The 19,549-nt window shown below is 37.2% G+C and overlaps 2 protein-coding genes across 2 annotated transcripts; both read left to right on the top strand.

Moving 5' to 3' along the window:
• Nucleotides 1-968: 968 nt before the first annotated feature.
• LOC149389431 (U-box domain-containing protein 15-like) lies at nt 969-6,096 on the top strand. The gene is made up of 5 exons (XM_089623565.1): nt 969-1,482; nt 1,570-1,686; nt 3,015-3,416; nt 4,083-4,457; nt 5,254-6,096. Exons 1-5 carry the CDS (start codon nt 1,174-1,176, stop codon nt 5,926-5,928), a joined length of 1,878 nt encoding a protein of 625 aa, XP_089479691.1. The 5' UTR covers nt 969-1,173; the 3' UTR covers nt 5,929-6,096.
• Nucleotides 6,097-9,674: 3,578 nt separating this feature from the next.
• On the top strand, nt 9,675-13,622 carry LOC149389430 (ubiquitin domain-containing protein DSK2a-like). Its single transcript, XM_089623003.1, has 8 exons — nt 9,675-10,231; nt 10,533-11,288; nt 11,431-11,618; nt 11,859-11,972; nt 12,203-12,261; nt 12,721-12,749; nt 12,841-12,945; nt 13,039-13,622. Exons 1-8 carry the CDS (start codon nt 9,988-9,990, stop codon nt 13,185-13,187), a joined length of 1,644 nt encoding a protein of 547 aa, XP_089479129.1. The 5' UTR covers nt 9,675-9,987; the 3' UTR covers nt 13,188-13,622.
• The last annotated feature ends 5,927 nt before the right edge of the window (nt 13,623-19,549 follow it).

The raw sequence follows: 19,549 nt of genomic DNA, 5'->3' as shown, positions 1-19,549 counted from the left end.
TGTAAGACCTCGCCCATGTTAGACTTCTCATTAAAAATGATTAGACTTGGCTCTGAAAAAAATTTAGACCCAAAAACAAATTTATTTTATAAGCCTTTTAACTTTTACTTAGACTACTTAATATATTCGGAATTTTTTTACATGATTTAGACCTTCTTTTACTGGGGCTTAAAACAATTTGACCTCCCTAGAGGTCAAGCCAGAGAATGGGATCTTCAAGTTCACGTGTAAATTAATAAGAGAAATGGACACATCTATTTTTTTTATTTTTTTTTAACGGTAGAGATCTATACCTTATTCCACGCTTTTATCTTAATTATGCTTGTTTTCGTGTGTTAAATGTGGAGTATTTATAGTAAGAAAAAGATGAAATAGACATGTAAGCCTATAAATTTCAAAAATAAAGGCAATTAATATCATTTTTACAACAAAATAAGTTTCACACTTGACCCAGCTAATAAAAGAGTTTGTAATTAATTTTTCAACTTCAAGTCATTTAAGCCTTATTAGAGGAGCTCGGCAAGCCATCACCCCCAAATGTAATATCTTTTCTTAGCTTAATCAAACCAAATGCTCTTGAGTGAAATACCTTCTATTGGGTCTTGAGCTTACACAACACATGATTACCAAAAAAAACTTTTGAGCTCAGATCACTAGCAAACTTCCCCATATCCATATTTATCGCGTTTTCCTCGGCAAAACCAAATATATTTCTCAAATGTTTATTATTATTGCCATTGTTGTTTAGCTAATAAGTTAAATGATTAAACAAGTATTTTACTTTGCAAAATGTGAACATTGATTGTTTGACTAGCGAGTTAGTTTTTTTCTTGCTAAATACCGTAAAATCCCCTTATTTTTATCATTTATTATTATTAAAAAAAAAAATTGTTCCACCAATATTCTCAATAGACCAAACGAAAGAGAGTAACATGATTTCTCTTTCCATTTTCCTTTTGCTAATAATTACAACTCTCTCTCTCTCTCTCTCTCTCTCTCTCTCTCTCTCTCATACATAAGACTTCCACTACTTATGATTTCTACTTCTGTCTTCTACTTATTTTTACTCCCAAGAAAGAATAAATAAATAAAATAAAACACTTACTCGGCAAACAAACCCAAAAAAACCGTCCCGAGAAAACAAACAGCCACGGAGAGATCGCATTTCCACCTATGGAGTCGGGAGAGAAAGCGGCGAAAATTACCGCAACCGGCGACGATGAGAGCGACGTCGTTTCGGAGCTCCTCCGTCTGATCGAGTCCGTCGGATCTTACTCCAACTACCGGAGAACTCTCCGAAAGGAATGCCTCAACCTGGTCCGAAGATTACAGCTCTTAGTCCCGCTTTTGGAAGAGATCAGGGAAAACGACACCGTTATGAACTCAGCCTCTGCTTTGAACAGCTTGGTCTGTCTGAGAACCGCTCTTTTCCCGGCCAAAAAGCTCCTGAAGGATTGCAGCACCGGAAGCAAGATTTATTTGGTTCGTCGATGTTTTTCTTTTTAAATTAGGGAAAAAAAATAATATATGTGTAATCAATTATTAATATTGTTGTTGATGATCTCATAGGTGCTCGAGAGTGAGGCTGTGATGGGGAGGTTCTATACTGTGTATGATAAGCTAAACCAGGTTCTTGATGAAATGCCGTACGAAGAGCTTGGAATCTCAGTTGAAGTCAAAGAGCAGGTAAATTAATTAATTAATTTTTTTTCAATTGATTGAAAATTGAGTTTCATGTCAGAAAACAGATCTGTCTTTTGCAGCAGTTTGTGTAATAGTAGAACGAAGTAGTGTAGAAGAAAGATAAGAGAAATGATAAATAAAAATATCAATGACTATTGTCTAATCAGTTGATTGGTTAGCTCGCTAGTGGTGGGGCCCAATTTTTTTATTTATTGTTTTTTTTAATAATTATTATGACTTATGAGGCAAAGCACCTCTTCGTTGTGCCCGCCCTCCCCACCGGGTGAGTATAAAAATCTGTCGAAAAAAGTCATCCCAACTTTGACAAATTTAACGCAAATATTACAATGCCAGTTTAATATTTGAACGCAGATATTAATCCCCAGTTCACCGTACGAGTTATATTTTCGCTCTTAAACTATTCTATTATGTATCAACAGAATGATCTTTTAACTATTAATTAACTAGCATTTTGGTCATTTTTTTATATAATAAAAAATATTATAGTTTGATGATCAATTCGTTCAACAAATTAATATTTTTTTTTACTTGTGTTACAAAGACACACATGTCAAACATTAGAAAGATGTAATTGGTAATTACCAAGTCTTCTTACTATTTTGAGTACTGTAAGCCTATTCGTGAAATTGTTGAATGCACACATCATCCAAACAACCCAATATCATTCTATTATTTTTTTGAGGCATAGGCAATTGAAACTCCACTTGCATAATAGTTCATAGTATATTGACACAAAAAAATTAAATAAATAATCATGTCAAATATCAGAAAAACATGTATTTAAAGTCATAAACCTATTCATATTATAACATGTATATTCTTTTAAGACACTGTTTGAAATATAACACTAAAGATATAGCCCAACTCTCTCGTCTTAATTTGATTATTATAAGGGTCTTTTAATTATATAGTCATTTGACTTATATCGTTTTGTATAATACTTAAGTTTTTAGCCACCTCAACTTATTTACGGTACTCAAAAAGACAAAATTAAAACCCAAAATAGGTGAGAATGTTTTTGAATATTTTTATCTTTTTGAGCACCGTAAATAAGTTGAGATGACTATTTACAAAAAATTTACAAAAGATTGGCTATTTAGCAATTCTTAGATTTTCGGTGACTTATTTGACTAATTTTTTGATAATATAATTATATAATTTAAAAAAAAAAAAAAAAACGTTGAAATTGCATAGTAGCTAATTTTAAACTTATTAACCAACCAAACGTCGGATAAAATACAATTGACGAGTTTCACGTGCCCGAGTCTGATTTTTTTTTTTTTTTTTTTTTTTTTTTTTGTGCGAGGAAGGTTGAGTTAATGCACATGCAATTGATGCGGGCACGTCGGAGATCGGACACGCAGGACATGGAGCTTGCGATGGACCTAATGGTGGTGTTCTCGAGGAAGAGCGAGGGTCGGAGCGCTGACCGAGCCATCTTGGAGAGGCTGGCGAGCAAGCTGGAGCTCCAGACGGCGGCAGACCTCAGCGCGGAGGCCGAGGCCGTGAAAAGGCTGGCGGCCAGGAGGAGGCCTCCGAGCTCCGAGAGCCTCCACCAGATCAAAGAGCTCCTGGGAAGGCTCCGGGCAGACGACGACGAGGCATCCGTCAAGACTCTCCAGCGCTGTCACTCGTCGCTGATACCTCATGAATTCCTCTGCCCCATCACTCTCGAGATCATGACGGATCCCGTTATTGTCGCCAGTGGCCAGGTAACAAAGATCGTCGTTACAATATGCTATACATTATTTACGTTCTTTAGATTTTTACATGTTATTCCTGGTCGGTAATGGTGGGAATTTTTGCAAAATAGCTCGTTGAAACTAATGGATAATGTATTTGTAAAAAAAACTAGTTTATCCAAATGTGCCACTACTAATAAATTTTTTGACAGTCATAAACTACTTGTATAAATTATTGACAATGAAAAGAAAATAAATTTGGATTTGTCACATGACTATTTTTATATTCTTTTTCGCAAAATAATCGTTTGCGCATTCTACAGTGAATTGGTCAACTCAGTTAGTTAATTTCGTGAATGCGAAATAAATGACTAATATGTTAAGAGTGCCAGTTGATTTTCGAAATATATAGGTAATCGTTAGTTTTTCTCATTGATATTTGTACAAAATACAAACCTTTTTTCAGAACATTTTATCTTGGTCTTTTTGTTTGTTTCCGGTTTATGAAATGTTTTAGATTAGAGAAGTTCTCTAATATCTGAGGTCTCAAGCGCGCCTGTGCGTGTGTAGTTTTAATCTTTTGAAAATAATGAGCTATTCTGATACTCCTTGCTGAGTTAAGAGCAGAGATAAAGAGGATAACTTGTGTTTTTTCTTTCTTCTTCTTCTTCTTCCTTTAACCTTTGTGATGCGAAGACTTATGAAAGATCAAGCATAGAGAAGTGGCTGTATTCGAACCGGCGGTCGTGCCCGAAGACGGGGCAGACGCTGGAGAATGTGTCGATGGCTCCGAATTTTGCGCTGAAGAACTTGATCCGGCAGTGGTGCGAGGACAACAAGTTTGAGATTGCGAAGAAGGAGCAGGAGGCGGCGTTTCTGGGGTGCTCGGCGGAGACGATAGAGGAGGTCACCTCGCTCGTGCGCGATCTCCAATCCAGCGACAGAAAAGAGGCCGTCGTCAAGATCCGCATGCTCTCCAAAGAGGATCCCGAGCACCGGATCCTGATCGCCCACGTCGGTGGAGTGCCTCCTCTCATCCGCCTTCTATCCTACCCGGATACCACCATTCAGGTACCATTTACTCAATTTAGCCATAAGCCCCAAGGGTTGGTCTAGTAGTAAGGTCGATTCTTGAGGCTTTGTCAATCCCTGATTCGATTCTTTCTAGACGCAACAATCAGGGTCACCGTCACGGTCGGCCACTCGTATCTAAGTCACACTACAATTTAAAAAAATAAAAAATAGTGATTCTTGGAACTCTTTGTAATGTATATAGCCTTATTTGCATATCTGGTTTGCTATTTATTCAATCTTTAGGAAGTTTTTGATAAATAGTCATAAGTCATTATTTACACGTTTAAAAAGCTTAACTGCAACAACCGAAAAGAAAATAATAATGTGTATATACGTGTAGATATGTCAAGTCTGCAGCTACTTACCTAATATTTATTGAAGGTTGGCTAAACAGCAATTATAAAAGTCTTAAGTCAGCTAGTTTCCTAATTTTTTTTGTTAATTTTAACCCTTTGAAATTAACTCAAAGAGGCAAGAGGCTGATCCAGTGATAAGGATGATTCTTGAGACCTTGTCAGTCTCCGGTCAGATTCTCAAGATAATTAATGAAGTAGTCTCACTGTCAGTGCCTCGACGATTTTAGTCGAGTCTAACCCGGGTATTAAGGTAAAAAAACTCTATGTTATCCAAACTAGTCAAGTTCCACATTTGTTGGACAACCCTAACGATATGGAAACTTTAATATGGAATCACCAAGCTCAAATGGCTAGCGTGTTAAACAAATGTAAGAGAAATAACTCCCAAAATAATACCCGATCATCATTTGTTTATTAAAACGTTGTTGTTAACGCAGGAACACTCGGTGACGGCGCTTTTAAACTTGTCGATCGACGAGGCGAACAAGAGGCTGATCGCCCGGGAAGGCGCGATCCCGGCCATAATCTCGGTGCTGCGTAGCGGGACGGGGGAAGCGAGGGAGAACTCGGCCGCGGCGCTGTTCAGCCTGTCGATGCTGGACGAGAACAAGCTCCTCGTGGGGGCCCACGACGGGATCCCGCCATTGGTGGAGCTCCTGAGGGGCGGGGCGGTGCGCGGCAAGAAAGACGCCGCTACCGCGCTCTTCAACCTCTGCCTCAACAACGCCAACAAGGCGCGGGCCCTGAGGGCCGGGATCGTGCGCCCGCTCCTCCGCCTCCTCGAGGAGGACAGGGACACGGGGATGGTCGACGAGGCCCTCTCGATCCTCCGCCTCCTCGCCTCCCACCCCGAGGGCCGCGGGGAGATCGGAGGGCTCTCCTTCGCCGGGACCCTCGTGGGAATAATCCGCTGCGGGACGCCCAAGAACAAGGAGTGCGCGGCTGCGGTGCTCCTCGAGCTCGGCCTCCACAACTCCTCGTTCATCTTGGCCGCCCTCCAGTTCGGAGTCTACGACCATTTGGTTGACCTCTCAAAGAATGGGACCAACAGAGCCCAAAGGAAGGCCAATTCGCTTTTGCAACACATGACCAAGTGTGAGCACATTCCCTGATTTTTCACTATTCTTTCTTTATTTCTTATTTATTGGACTTGGAGACTCTATTGGGAAACAATACATAGTTTTTTTTTTCTTTTCTTTTCTTTTCCCCTAAGTTTGTGTATGGAACATATATATATAGAATTAAGCAATGATAGTGATATAGGGTTTTGTCTCCGTACATATCTGTGGCTCCTAGTAAGAGTTGGTTTAGTGTATTTGTCGATTTTATGAGGGTTTTTTTTTTTTTTTTGACTTGCAAGTAAAAAGTGCATGTCAATGTATCCTGATGTCAACATTGTCATGTATGTAAGAACATGTTTTATCCGCTAAATTTTTAGAGCGGATACGTTGAATATTTTAAAATAAAGATTTGTGGTAGTTTGGTTCAGAAGGCAGAGCAATCTAAAGAAAAATAAATGAAAGTGAATGGTGGGTAAAGTTTTTGCACGTGGATGTAAATTAAGGATCGGCATTATTGTCAAGTGACAGCTCGACTTCTTTTTAAATATGCCAATATGAGTTCATCACAAAGGGAAGAGCATCGTCTCGAGTAGAAACTCGAGTTAATATAATTGCATATGCTCATCAAGGTATTTTAAAAGAGGATTCAAGGTGCAACTCTTGCAACCCCTAGAACACATAACTCGGCTGGAATCTGAGGAACACCTATTCTTGTTTTTCACGTAAACCCGTCTATTGGGTGAATCTAAAATTAGTGAGTTAAGAAAAAATTAACTACTCACATAAGTAAATATTTGGGTTGTTAGGAGTTACGTTTGAACTTCTTGGATAAAATCCGAACGTACATTTTCAAAGAAAGTGGTCGAATCCTCGATCTTGATTAGTTTATCAAATTTATGGGCTTTTACTTACTCTTAATTACTAATTCAGTAAAATGCACGCAAGCATGTGATTATCTTGGTAAGTAGTTGACTTAATTCACACTTACTTGGACTCCTGATTCACTACGTCTTTTCCTCTTTAACGCCTACTCTTTGCGACGATACCTGAAAATATCCGAGGAATAAAAGGGATCTGAACACCGTTAGCTCTACACTCACTAATATACTAACCCACAGAATCTCATCACAGAGAAACAAAAACTAGGCACCACAGAATCATATCCCTCGTTCTCAATTAAGATTACCAGAGAAAACAGAGACACCAACTTCAAACGAAACAATGCTCGAGAGAAGAGAAAATGAATCCTAAAGGTAAAGACTAAATGTGAATCCCGAGACACGAGATTAGCTACGTAAAGAAAGCACTAACTACCAAAACCTCTTTGGACCGAGCCCAATATTTAGAACAGAAGCTCGACGTTTAAAAATTAAGAGAAAACAGACACTCGTTTTCTTTCCACCTAGATCCATAAGAAACTAAGATCACTAATCCTAAAGTCATATAAAGAAAGTCTTTCTTCTAAACCCGTAAAAAAAAATAACTCGCTAGTTAGATTATAAGCGTAGTTAGTAAAATAACCTGTTCAAAACTATATATGTAAATTTTGAAAATAATACTAACCTTATTAAAGAAGTAAACTATAACGAAAATAATTATTTAAAGATAAATATAATACTTAGTAATATAGAAGATAATAGATAATAAAATTATAATAAACCTTCTTTTTCTTTTAAATTCACTTCCTTAATCATTTTTCCAAAACTTATTACTTATAATATAACTATATAAGATATATAAGATAGAGAAATTGCCTCAACTACCACCATTTAATAAGTTCTTTTCAATTTCCCGCTAAAAGCTTAATTTGGCCAAAAATACTACTAAATCACTTGTATTTGTATTTGCACAAGTGGTTTACTAGTATTTTTGGCCAAATTGAACTTTTCGTGGAAATTGGAAAAAACTTATTAAATGGTGGTAGTTGAGGCAATTTCTCTATAAGATATGGATTAGACTAACTATAAATTATAATTATAATAACTTAAACTTTACCATAAGCTTTATAACTATAAAAAATATTTTGAAACTCTTAGCGCTTCAGATTCAAACTAAACGAATCGATTAAAAGGTTAACGTCGAAAATCGGAGCGTCTCCGACTCGACGGGAATGAAACTGAAGCTTAGAGGACTCCGGTCGCTTCTCGAGTCGCCTCTCTGCCGTCGCGTCATCGATGAGACACCGACTCGTCGCGCCGAGTCGACGCCGCTGCGTAACTCCGCCTCGAAATGCCGAGGCTTCGCAACTCGTGTCCTCACCGTCGCTGCGCGCGCTCACAACTTCAAAGTGCCTTGACGCATTGTCGTAATCGCCACCAAAAATCGGGCAGCTCCTCTCCGCCTCGTCACTGAACCCGAGCAATGCCTCGTTGCTCGTCCGCGAGTCGCCGGAACCATCTTCGTTGCCTCCTTGTACTTGTGGTACGACCTCGGAGACACACACGCAACGCACCATTCAAATTTTTGTGTAATGTTTACCATTTAACTATCACGTCACAAGGGTATAATGATAAAATTAATAACTTATGGCCAACAAATATAAAGAACTTAAACTTATGAATTATTCTTATAATTTTGAAAGAAAAAAAAAATCAAATGTATCTCTTTATTTATTTATGAGATGACCTATATAAACCATATGTTTTATGCTCTATTAGAGTCATCTAATCTATTTATAGTTAGTTATTTAATTAACAGATATTCACAACTTGCTTAATACCTAATTTTGTTGACTTTTGATTTCAATACCTTTATATACTACATTTAAATGATTAATTATTTATGAATATATTTAATATCAGTAGATTTTAGTATTTAAATATCAATTACAAGTCACCATTTTTGGCTCCACTTATTCTCCTTAAAATACCTAAGCATAGTAAAATATTATTTTTAATTTATTTTCAATAATATTGGAAATGAAATATATAAGGGTATTTTAAAGTTTTATAAGACATAAAAGTCACAAAAGCTAGTTAATAAATGGGTTTTTTTTTTCTTCTTCCGAGGAAGAGTTAATGAATGCATTAGTGAATATAGAGTATAATATAAAATGTATATGTAAAACAAAGGGGTATGGGTTTATAATTTATTTGTTACCTAATCTAAGCAGATTTCTTCTAGTAGGTAGGTTTTTTTTTTTTTTTTTGGGTGCAAAAACAACGAATGAAAATAATAAATATAACATATAAAGAACAATGGCTTTTAATTGCGGATTGACATTTATATTTCCAGAGTCTCTGATACTATACTCTTCTCCATTGTGTTCTTCTTCTCCGCTATATCTCTACGTCTATGCCGGCAATGAAAGCATGAAAGCTTGCATTTAGCGTCGTAAGCTTTATCGCCATCGTAGTCTCCCAATCGGAGACTTTGATCTCAACTCCTCCGGCCTCTTCGCATTTGGCATCGGAAGCTCCATTGCCGTCGTAGACTCTTAATCGATGCAATTCGTTGCCACCGTAAAATTGACTTATTAGTAAAATTGTCCAAATTATAATTTTGGTGGAAAATGGAAAATGATTCAAATGATAAGTATAATTTCTCAATATAAAAAGCTGAAACTAAAATGGGCTAGAAAAAAGATTACTTGGCCCATACACCAAGAGGGCCTTTATGGGTTGAACGCCGATTGATAGTCCATCCCCGTCTGACCAATCATGTCCTTCCGTAATGAAACAGCTTACTCGTGTTCTTGCATGATTGGTTAGAGTACGAATCGTAGCACGGAATATTCGAATTTAACTACAGAGAACCACACCCGTTAATTTTAATTTACTTATTTTTTTTCTTTTTTCAGGCATCGGTGTAAAACATAATTTTCTATTCCAAAATCTTCCTTTCGCCTTTTCACGAGTCTCTGTCAGATTTTAATTTTCCACTTAAAATTCATTCATGTTCAACTATATATACAGATCGGAAAAGATTTGTATCGCAAAATAGCTATAAATCTCTCTTGCTTCTTGTACACATATACCTATCGTGAGTCTCTCGAGTGGTTTATCTTATTCATTAATTGATTATTGATCCGCGAAAAGGGAAAGAAATCGTCTCTGATATTGGGGGAATTAGGGTTAGGGTTTCGTTGAATTCAATCGATCTGTTGAAGCTATGGGAGCGGAGGGCGGCGATTCGAGTGAGGCCAAGGTCGGCGGTGAAGGCGACGAGGGAGTTTTGGCGGTGGTCAATGTCCGGTGCTCGAACGGCTCAAAATTTACGGTTCGAACCAGCCTCGAAGCGACAGTCGAGGCTTTCAAGGCATTGCTGGCTCAGAATTCCGATGTCCCACCTGATCAGCAGAGGCTGATCTACAAAGGTCGAATCTTGAAGGACGATCAAACCCTTCAAAGCTACGGTGAGGTTTTTTTTCTTTTCTTTCCTGATTTGGTTTCGTGGTCAATAATAGCTTTGGTATTGGCTTTATTTGGGTAATTTTTTGATTTCGTGATGCGTTTTTTAATTGATGGCGAGTGATTAGTAACTAGAACATCATGAATTCATGACGATTATGGTTGATTTGTTCATTGACCACGGCACACCCTATGCTTTTCCTTCTTTGTTGGCCGTGTTTCTCTCCTTGTTGTTGATTTTTTTTTTTTTTTTTTTTTTGCTTTATGATCTATAACGAATGAGTCTTCGTCTTTCTCTTGTTCAAGGCCTGGCACCAGATCATACAATTCACATGGTCAGAGGTTTTTCCCCGGCTTCCACCGCACCTGCTTCCGGAGGCCCGGCCACTGCCACTGCCACTGCCACGGCGACACCTACGCCAGGAGTGACACGTGGCGTGGGGTCCACTGAAGGCACGGGAATCGGGTCGCCTCTATTCCCCGGACTGGGCTTAAACCCGCTCGGCGGCGGTGCGGGGCTTCCCGAATTCGAGCAGGTTCAGCAACAGCTGACTCAGAATCCGAACATGATGAGGGAGATTATGAACATGCCGGCTATCCAGAGCCTAATGAACAACCCCGACTTGATGCGGAACCTTATCATGAGCAACCCTCAGATGCGCGATATCATCGACCGGAATCCCGAGCTAGCGCACATCCTCAACGACCCGGGCATCCTCCGCCAGACTCTGGAGGCCGCGAGGAACCCCGAGCTCATGCGAGAGATGATGAGAAACACCGACAGGGCTATGAGCAACATTGAATCCTCTCCCGAGGGGTTTAACATGCTGAGGCGTATGTATGAGAATGTTCAGGAGCCGTTTCTCAACGCCACGACTATGAGCGGAAATGGCGGGAACGATGCGGCCTCGAACCCATTTGCTGCCCTGTTGGGGAACCAAGGCGGGACTCAAGCCAGAGATGGGTCGACTAACCCTTCGGCCGCTGGAGCTGAGTCAGCCACCGGCGTAGCTGCTCCGAATACTAACCCACTCCCTAACCCTTGGAGCAACGCTACTGGTGGTAAGCTTCCTTTTTTTTTTTTTTTTAGTTAGTCTCTCGTTAATCAAATCGTTTTTTTTACAGCGTTTGATGCTCCTTAATTTATGTTACTTTTGAATGAATGATTTCTGTTGATTATGTATATAAATCTTTCGTGAAACAGGTGGGACCCAGGCAAACACGGCGAGACCAAATCTTGCAGGGGAGACTAGAGCACCAGGTATTCCTGGTCTTGGAGGACTTGGTCTCCCGAATATGCCAGATGCTTCTCAGATGAACCAGATGTTGCAAAATCCAGCTGTATCACAGATGATGCAGAGCTTGCTCTCAGATCCTCAATATGTTAATCAGGTTTTCTTTTGATTTGTTTCGTTTTGCTTTCCGCTATTGTCTTCTTTACCAGTCTGTAGAGGGGATACAGTTTGATATTTTTGAGGTGTTTTATCATGATTCTATCTGGCGATACCTTTTTGGTGTGGGTAGAGAGTGGTTTATCAGCAAAATATATAATTTTATTGGTAACACTTTGAGTTATGAGCTGATCGGTGTTGTGATCATGATTTTGATCACCCGTTGTTATCTAAACTGTAGATTTTAAACACCAACCCACAGCTGCGTGGCATGGCTGATATGAATCCTCAGCTTAGAGAAATGATGCAAAATCCAGAACTCATGCGACAGATGATGAACCCTGAGACAATGCAGGTGAGTTGCTTCGGAGAATCATTTGTGCTTGCCCGTCTGTTTACACTTTGTTTCATGTTAACACGTTCACATGTTTTGCACCTTTTCCAGATGTGATCTCACAGTCACATGCAAAATATTAGGCATATTTCCAGTTCTTTCAATATAGTTGTGGAGACTTGGCCGCTGATAAAGCTGAGAGGCTTCAACTTTGCTTCTAATTTTTGACATCTCTGCTTTACTCTTTGCAGCAAATCCTTGGTCTACAGCAATCTCTTTTTTCTCAGATGAATCGACAGCCGACAACCACGTAAGTTTAGAAGATTACTCTGAGTTTTCTTGATGGTTGGTTTTTGGAATGCTTGTTTTTGTTACTTTACCTTGTAACCCGTGGTGTATGATGGTTTCTTGTAAATAGCTTTAGATTAGAAGAAACATAGACTGATGGAGGTATAACCCAACCCCTAAAAATTCTTTAGACCTACTCTCAAATGTCCGCTTTGGCTCCTATCCTTTGGATTGGGAAGCATATTGGCCTTTAATTCTTTTACTTCTGGCTCCTCTGGACTGGATTGCATTTGGCTTATCATATTTTTTTCATTGTCTTTGATGTTATTACTAAAATTGACCTGCTGTGTTACACTTCCTAATAAGAATTCGTTAAGTCTTACTTCTTCACCAGCTCATTGTCGGTGTCTTCTTCCTCTATAATGACACCCTTAAATCAGGAGATCTCGTCTCATATAATCATTGGTTTCCATATTTGCAGGGATTCTGCTCAGACTGGCGCGACTGCAGGTAATGAAAGAAGATACTATTACTCTTGACGCCAATCAAGTGTACCTTCTCACTTGCAACTTTGTTTTTGTTTTTGGAAACTGAAATACAGGTACACCTAATAACAATGGGCTGGATTTACTGATGAACATGTTTAGCGGTCTCGGAGCGGGTGGTCTCGGAGGAGGCGGCTTTGCAGTACCAAACAACCCAAATGGTTAGAATAATCTCCGCATTAAACTTAACCCAACCTTCATCAGTTTTTCTTTCTTCTCGAAAATGTGATATTTACCCCATATGGTTCTTGTAGTTCCGCCGGAAGAGCTTTACGCAACTCAACTGACACAGCTTCAGGAAATGGGTTTCTTCGACACGCAAGAGAACATCAGGGCGTTGCGTGCCACGTCGGGAAATGTCCATGCTGCCGTTGACCGGCTTCTGGGAAATCCCGGGCAATGAGCTTATTTTCAAAAAGAGATGAAAAAAGAAATTCCAATTCAGTTATATATCATCATGTCTTTTCTCTTTAATTGAAAGATTTATCTGTGGACGTGTAAAATCAGACAGTTTGGAACTAGGGTCTTGTGACGGTGACAGAGAGAGTCGGGGCAGCTTGTAGGTTTTGCGTTTTTGGTGGCGTGTGAAAATAAACGAAACACAAAGGAAACACAAACACAGATGTGATCGAGCAACGAGTTTGGGGATATACGAGCATATATATACACACACAAATATGTATGCATTGCAGGACTCTTTGATAGCTGTCCCTCTCCTTCATCTTTTGTCATAAACCTTATCATGTACATTTCTACGTCTTTTTTTTAAGTATTGTTTTCCTTAAATTCTCGGCTTATTATTTTGAGAGAAAAGTATATGAACATACTGTTCCTGATTCGTGGTTTGGTGTGGTGCTGATTCGTGTATTTAGCGATTGTATAATTCAACATTACAATCTCATAGCAATAATATATAAATAAAAAATATATTACATCAAATCGCAATAATAAATAGATAAATAATATATAATAGTGATTTATTCCAGTTAAGGTATCAATATAGAAATACACGAAAATGGAAAAAGAAAAAAAAAATAAACATAAATTTAGAAGATAACTTGTGCAAGAAGTTATCTCGCTCTTTTAGGTGTAAAGAACACATAATCGTTTTTTATCCTTGGTTGAGGCCATCATTGACCCTAACCCAAGTCAGGGCTCGAGAGAGTTCTATTTCTTTTTATCCACCAACTACAATGAAAGTACAAATTACAAGAAGATCATATCTATCTACAAAAATGCTAACTATCCAGACTTTGTACTCGGGCTATTTTTACGACTTATCAATTTTTGCTGACATGGAAATATTTAATATATAACATTTGGATTTATTAAAGAGAACAGAATACCAAAAGTCTTGGAGGCTTACTTTAACTGTAGTTTCTCTTCCGTGTCTCTATTTGTTCTTCTTGTTTGTCCATCTTCTGAATGTACGTACTCTCTGCTCTCTTTTTTTTTTTTCCTCTTTTTCCTCTTGCTTTGGGTATTTGTTCTGGTTATGTATGAAAATAATTATTATTCATCTTTGTACTCTGCTGCTGTTTTTTTTAATCTTCTTGTTCTTCCTCTTGTGTGGCTCATTCATTAAATCTTATATTGTTAATATTTTTTAAAATCGTTTTTTATCAGGAGTTTATGATAAAATTGATTTAACATCACTTTGAACTCTAAAAATGTATTATTTTTTATCAGGAGTCTAGGATATGGCTGGAAGAGAAAATGAAGAACATAATACGTGTGGGGAAGGAAAAAAAATAGTAGCGATTACTGTGAAGTTTTAAATGCCCCTGAGTCTGGAATGAAGTTTGATGCTTTCAATGATTTGTTCGAGTACTACAGACAATATGGAAAGCAAGAGGGTTTTGGAATCAAAAGAAAAACATCACGAAACTCGTCAGATAATCGATTGAAGTTTTTTTCCTTGTCATGCTCTCGAGCAGGGAAGTCTCAAGCTTGCAAGCAAAATTATTTAGTTCCTAATCCTCTAACGAGATTGGATTGCAAAGCTAGAGTCAACGGAACCATATTTGAGGATGGAAAATGCAAAATAAATTCTGTCATTCTAGAACACAATCATGGATTGAGTCCTCGGAAGTCGCGGTTTTTCTACTGCAATAAGGAGATAAGCACCACTGTTCAAAGAAAACTCGAACTCAACGACCGGGTGGGAATCAATGTAGCAAAAAACTTCCAGTCGTTTGTAGTCGAAGCGGGAGGTCACGACATGATACACTTTAATCACGAGTATTCAAAATTCCATCACTTGCAGCAGTTCAACCAATAAACTTGGATGGTCGGTGCATTTTTTTTTACATGGTATTGTTGTTGGTATTTTTTGGATTTTACATGGAGCCATTGATGGTGTTTTGGTGTTTGTTGTTGCTTTTTTTTTTTTACAAGAAACTCGCTGGTTGTTTTTTTTGTTTGCAGAGAACTGTTGGTTTTTTTTTTTTGTGTTTTTGGTGGTGGTGTTGTTTTTTTTTTTTTTTTTTAAACAAAGAACTCTTGCTGGTATTTTTGTATCGAGAGAGAAAGATTGGTATTTTGGTGTATATCATGTTCAATTCTAATCATTACATGATCTGTGTGTATTGGGTATCGACTAAAAAAAAGAATATTAAATGAAGTGAGAGAACTTTGTTTTTTTGGAAAATAAAAGATAAATTAATCTTGCTGACATGTAAAGTTAACGAGAATTGCTATTTAGCCCGAATAGTTTAGTAAGCCAATTCTCACGATCCATTCATATAGCTACATGTGTTAACTTTACATGTCAGCAAGATTAATTTATCTTTTATTTTCAAAAAAAACAAAGTTCTCTCACTTCATTTAATATTCTTTTTTTAGTCGATACCCAATACACACAGATCATGTAATGATTAGAATTGAACATGATATACACCAAAATACCAATCTTTCTCTCTCGATACAAAAATACCAGCAAGAATAGTTTAGTAAGCCAATTCTCACGATCCATTCATATAGCTACATGTGTTAACTTTACATGTCAGCAAGATTAATTTATCTTTTATTTTCCAAAAAAACAAAGTTCTCTCACTTCATTTAATATTCTTTTTTTTAGTCGATACCCAATACACACAGATCATGTAATGATTAGAATTGAACATGATATACACCAAAATACCAATCTTTCTCTCTCGATACAAAAATACCAGCAAGAGTTCTTTGTTTAAAAAAAAAAAAAAAACAACACCACCACCAAAAACACAAAAAAAAAACCAACAGTTCTCTGCAAACAAAAAAAACAACCAGCGAGTTTCTTGTAAAAAAAAAAAAGCAACAACAAACACCAAAACACCATCAATGGCTCCATGTAAAATCCAAAAAATACCAACAACAATCCCATGTAAAAAAAAAATGCACCGACCATCCAAGTTTATTGGTTGAACTGCTGCAAGTGATGGAATTTTGAATACTCGTGATTAAAGTGTATCATGTCGTGACCTCCCGCTTCGACTACAAACGACTGGAAGTTTTTTGCTACATTGATTCCCACCCGGTCGTTGAGTTCGAGTTTTCTTTGAACAGTGGTGCTTATCTCCTTATTGCAGTAGAAAAACCGCGACTTCCGAGGACTCAATCCATGATTGTGTTCTAGAATGACAGAATTTATTTTGCATTTTCCATCCTCAAATATGGTTCCGTTGACTCTAGCTTTGCAATCCAATCTCGTTAGAGGATTAGGAACTAAATAATTTTGCTTGCAAGCTTGAGACTTCCCTGCTCGAGAGCATGACAAGGAAAAAAACTTCAATCGATTATCTGACGAGTTTCGTGATGTTTTTCTTTTGATTCCAAAACCCTCTTGCTTTCCATATTGTCTGTAGTACTCGAACAAATCATTGAAAGCATCAAACTTCATTCCAGACTCAGGGGCATTTAAAACTTCACAGTAATCGCTACTATTTTTTTTCCTTCCCCACACGTATTATGTTCTTCATTTTCTCTTCCAGCCATATCCTAGACTCCTGATAAAAAATAATACATTTTTAGAGTTCAAAGTGATGTTAAATCAATTTTATCATAAACTCCTGATAAAAAACGATTTTAAAAAATATTAACAATATAAGATTTAATGAATGAGCCACACAAGAGGAAGAACAAGAAGATTAAAAAAAACAGCAGCAGAGTACAAAGATGAATAATAATTATTTTCATACATAACCAGAACAAATACCCAAAGCAAGAGGAAAAAGAGGAAAAAAAAAAAAGAGAGCAGAGAGTACGTACATTCAGAAGATGGACAAACAAGAAGAACAAATAGAGACACGGAAGAGAAACTACAGTTAAAGTAAGCCTCCAAGACTTTTGGTATTCTGTTCTCTTTAATAAATCCAAATGTTATATATTAAATATTTCCATGTCAGCAAAAATTGATAAGTCGTAAAAATAGCCCGAGTACAAAGTCTGGATAGTTAGCATTTTTGAAAGTTAACACATGTAGCTATATGAATGGATCGTGAGAATTGGCTTACTAAACTATTCGGGCTAAATAGCAATTCTCTATCTATCTAACTAATCTTGAACCAGATTCCCGATTTCAAATTCCAACCTGGTTATCTCGGTGTTTCCATTGGATCAAAGCTTTCTTCACTAACAATGCGCACATCCGGCTGAGCCAGGAATTTAATTCAGGGGGACCCAAAAAAAAGTTAAACAAAATTAAAGATACAAATTATATAATAAAAATATCCAACTCAATAAAATATTACATATTTCCATGACGGGTTCTAAATTTATCAAAACGGTCTATAATGATTTCATTATCAATACAGTAAAAAATTTGGATTCTCCTTCAAAATAAGTGCTTTTAAACCGTTGAACTCTCCTTGCATATTACTAGCTCCATCATAACCTTGTCCCCGTAGACTAGTTATGCTCAAACCATATCTGGAGACCAATTTATCAATTGCCGCCTTAAGTGATGTAGCCGCGGTGCTTGAGACGTGTTCAAGACCCACAAATCTTTCAATTACATACCCTTTTTTTATCCGCATAACGCAACACAATAGCAATTTGTTCTTTCATTGAAATGTCACGAGACTTGTCAACTAGAATAGAAAACAAAGCATCTCCAATATCCTTGACAATCACATTGACAACTTCATTTGCGGCAAGATAAACAAGATCTTTTTGAGTATCAGGTGATGTGTATTTAGCGTTCTTCGGAGAATTTTCTAGTGTCACATCTTTGACTTCTTTCTTCAAGTTGCCCATAAATTTCAAGAGTTCTAAGAAGTTACCTTGGTTACTTGAACTAGTAGATTCATCATGACTACGAAAGGAAGTCCTTGTCGCAAAAGAAATCGAGTGGAATCGATAGACGCCCCTAAGCGAGCATGATAGTCGGCTTTGTCTTTATTGGATTGTTTGTTGAAAAGTGTCTCAATATGTTGCTTCGTGTTCATTAAAGCCATACACTTATTCCAAGCATAGTTGTGAGCACTATCGGACCCCCGATATGAACTTTCAACCTCTCTTTATTCTTTTGCCAATTTGAATATCATTTTCCAACAAAAGAACACCACCTCCTTGATCTACATTATTTTCTTTGTAAAGATAACAACATAAACAAAAGAGTGTATCTTTTGCTATGGTATACTTCAACCAAGTAGGATAGTCTTGAAATCTTGATGGGTTGAATTTTCTAGGCTTCGTTCCAAAAAGAGTTTTTGGAAAATCATGATTGTGTGGTTGGCAAAGACCTTTTAGCATATACCTTCTATGCACGTCATCTTGGACATTAGGATGATAATTCAAAATTGGAATCCTCAACCCCGGATCCGTAGGGAGCTCTTCTATATTGACCTCCAAATCTTCATCTCTTCTTTTCACTTTCAACGTGTTCTTCTATTAATGTTGTTGTTGAGTCTACTTTTCTTTTGGAATATCTCTCCATATCTATACTCATAAAAAAAATCAACACCGAATGATTAGAGAGAATAAAAAAATTCATTGGACTTTTATCAAACATATAGTATGCATTAAAATATTAGAGAACTCCAACAACAAAAATACATAATGAGCAATGCATATATGTTCATATATTAAACACTTACCTTGTTAATGATAAAAAAGAAATGAGAGGACTTGAAATGAGAAACTAGAAGAAAAATAGTATGATTGCTATTTGAAGTTTTTTTTTTAAAACATAGAAGATGATGGATATAAAGAATGAATATTTTTTTTGGACTTTTCTTTTAAAAACGCTCAGCTGGTTTTATTTAAAAAAAAATGCAAATTTACGCTTAGCAGGTGTTAAACTCCTTAGCTATAACTCTAAACCCACGTTTGCCTTAAGTGGTTGACCATTTGAACTGCTAAAGCTTTGTGACATTATTAGTGTACCTGTTATATTTATTAATATGCATTATATAATTTTTTTAATAATTATAATTTTTTTTTGACTTGGTAATAATTATAATTAAGCCTACTAATTTTTTTTTGTCCCGAGTAAGTTGGGACCCGTGCACCCGCTAATCTCCAAAGGCTCCGCCCCTGTGCATATCACTCTTGATCTCTAACTCCTTACTTTCAAAGTACAAGTAATGGAATGAGAAACAAAACAAATCTGAGGTGTGTTTACATAGATACACTTACTCGGTTATACGTTTTAACTTACTCTCCTAATCAACTCTAACATGATTAAGATTAACAAATAGTGGATTCATGATGAGACACGAGCTTTCACAATTCCCTCTCAAATTTCATTTCAAGTGCAAATTTAAAGTTCAATGGAAATTTGTT

This window comes from Urtica dioica, chromosome 8, assembly GCF_054948205.1.
Source record: "Urtica dioica subsp. dioica isolate 48M chromosome 8, U.dioica_male_clone48M_v1_H2, whole genome shotgun sequence".
Taxonomy (NCBI): Eukaryota; Viridiplantae; Streptophyta; class Magnoliopsida; order Rosales; family Urticaceae; genus Urtica; species Urtica dioica.
Note: the sequence above shows the minus strand (reverse complement) of the source record. Positions and strands in the feature narration are given on the sequence as shown.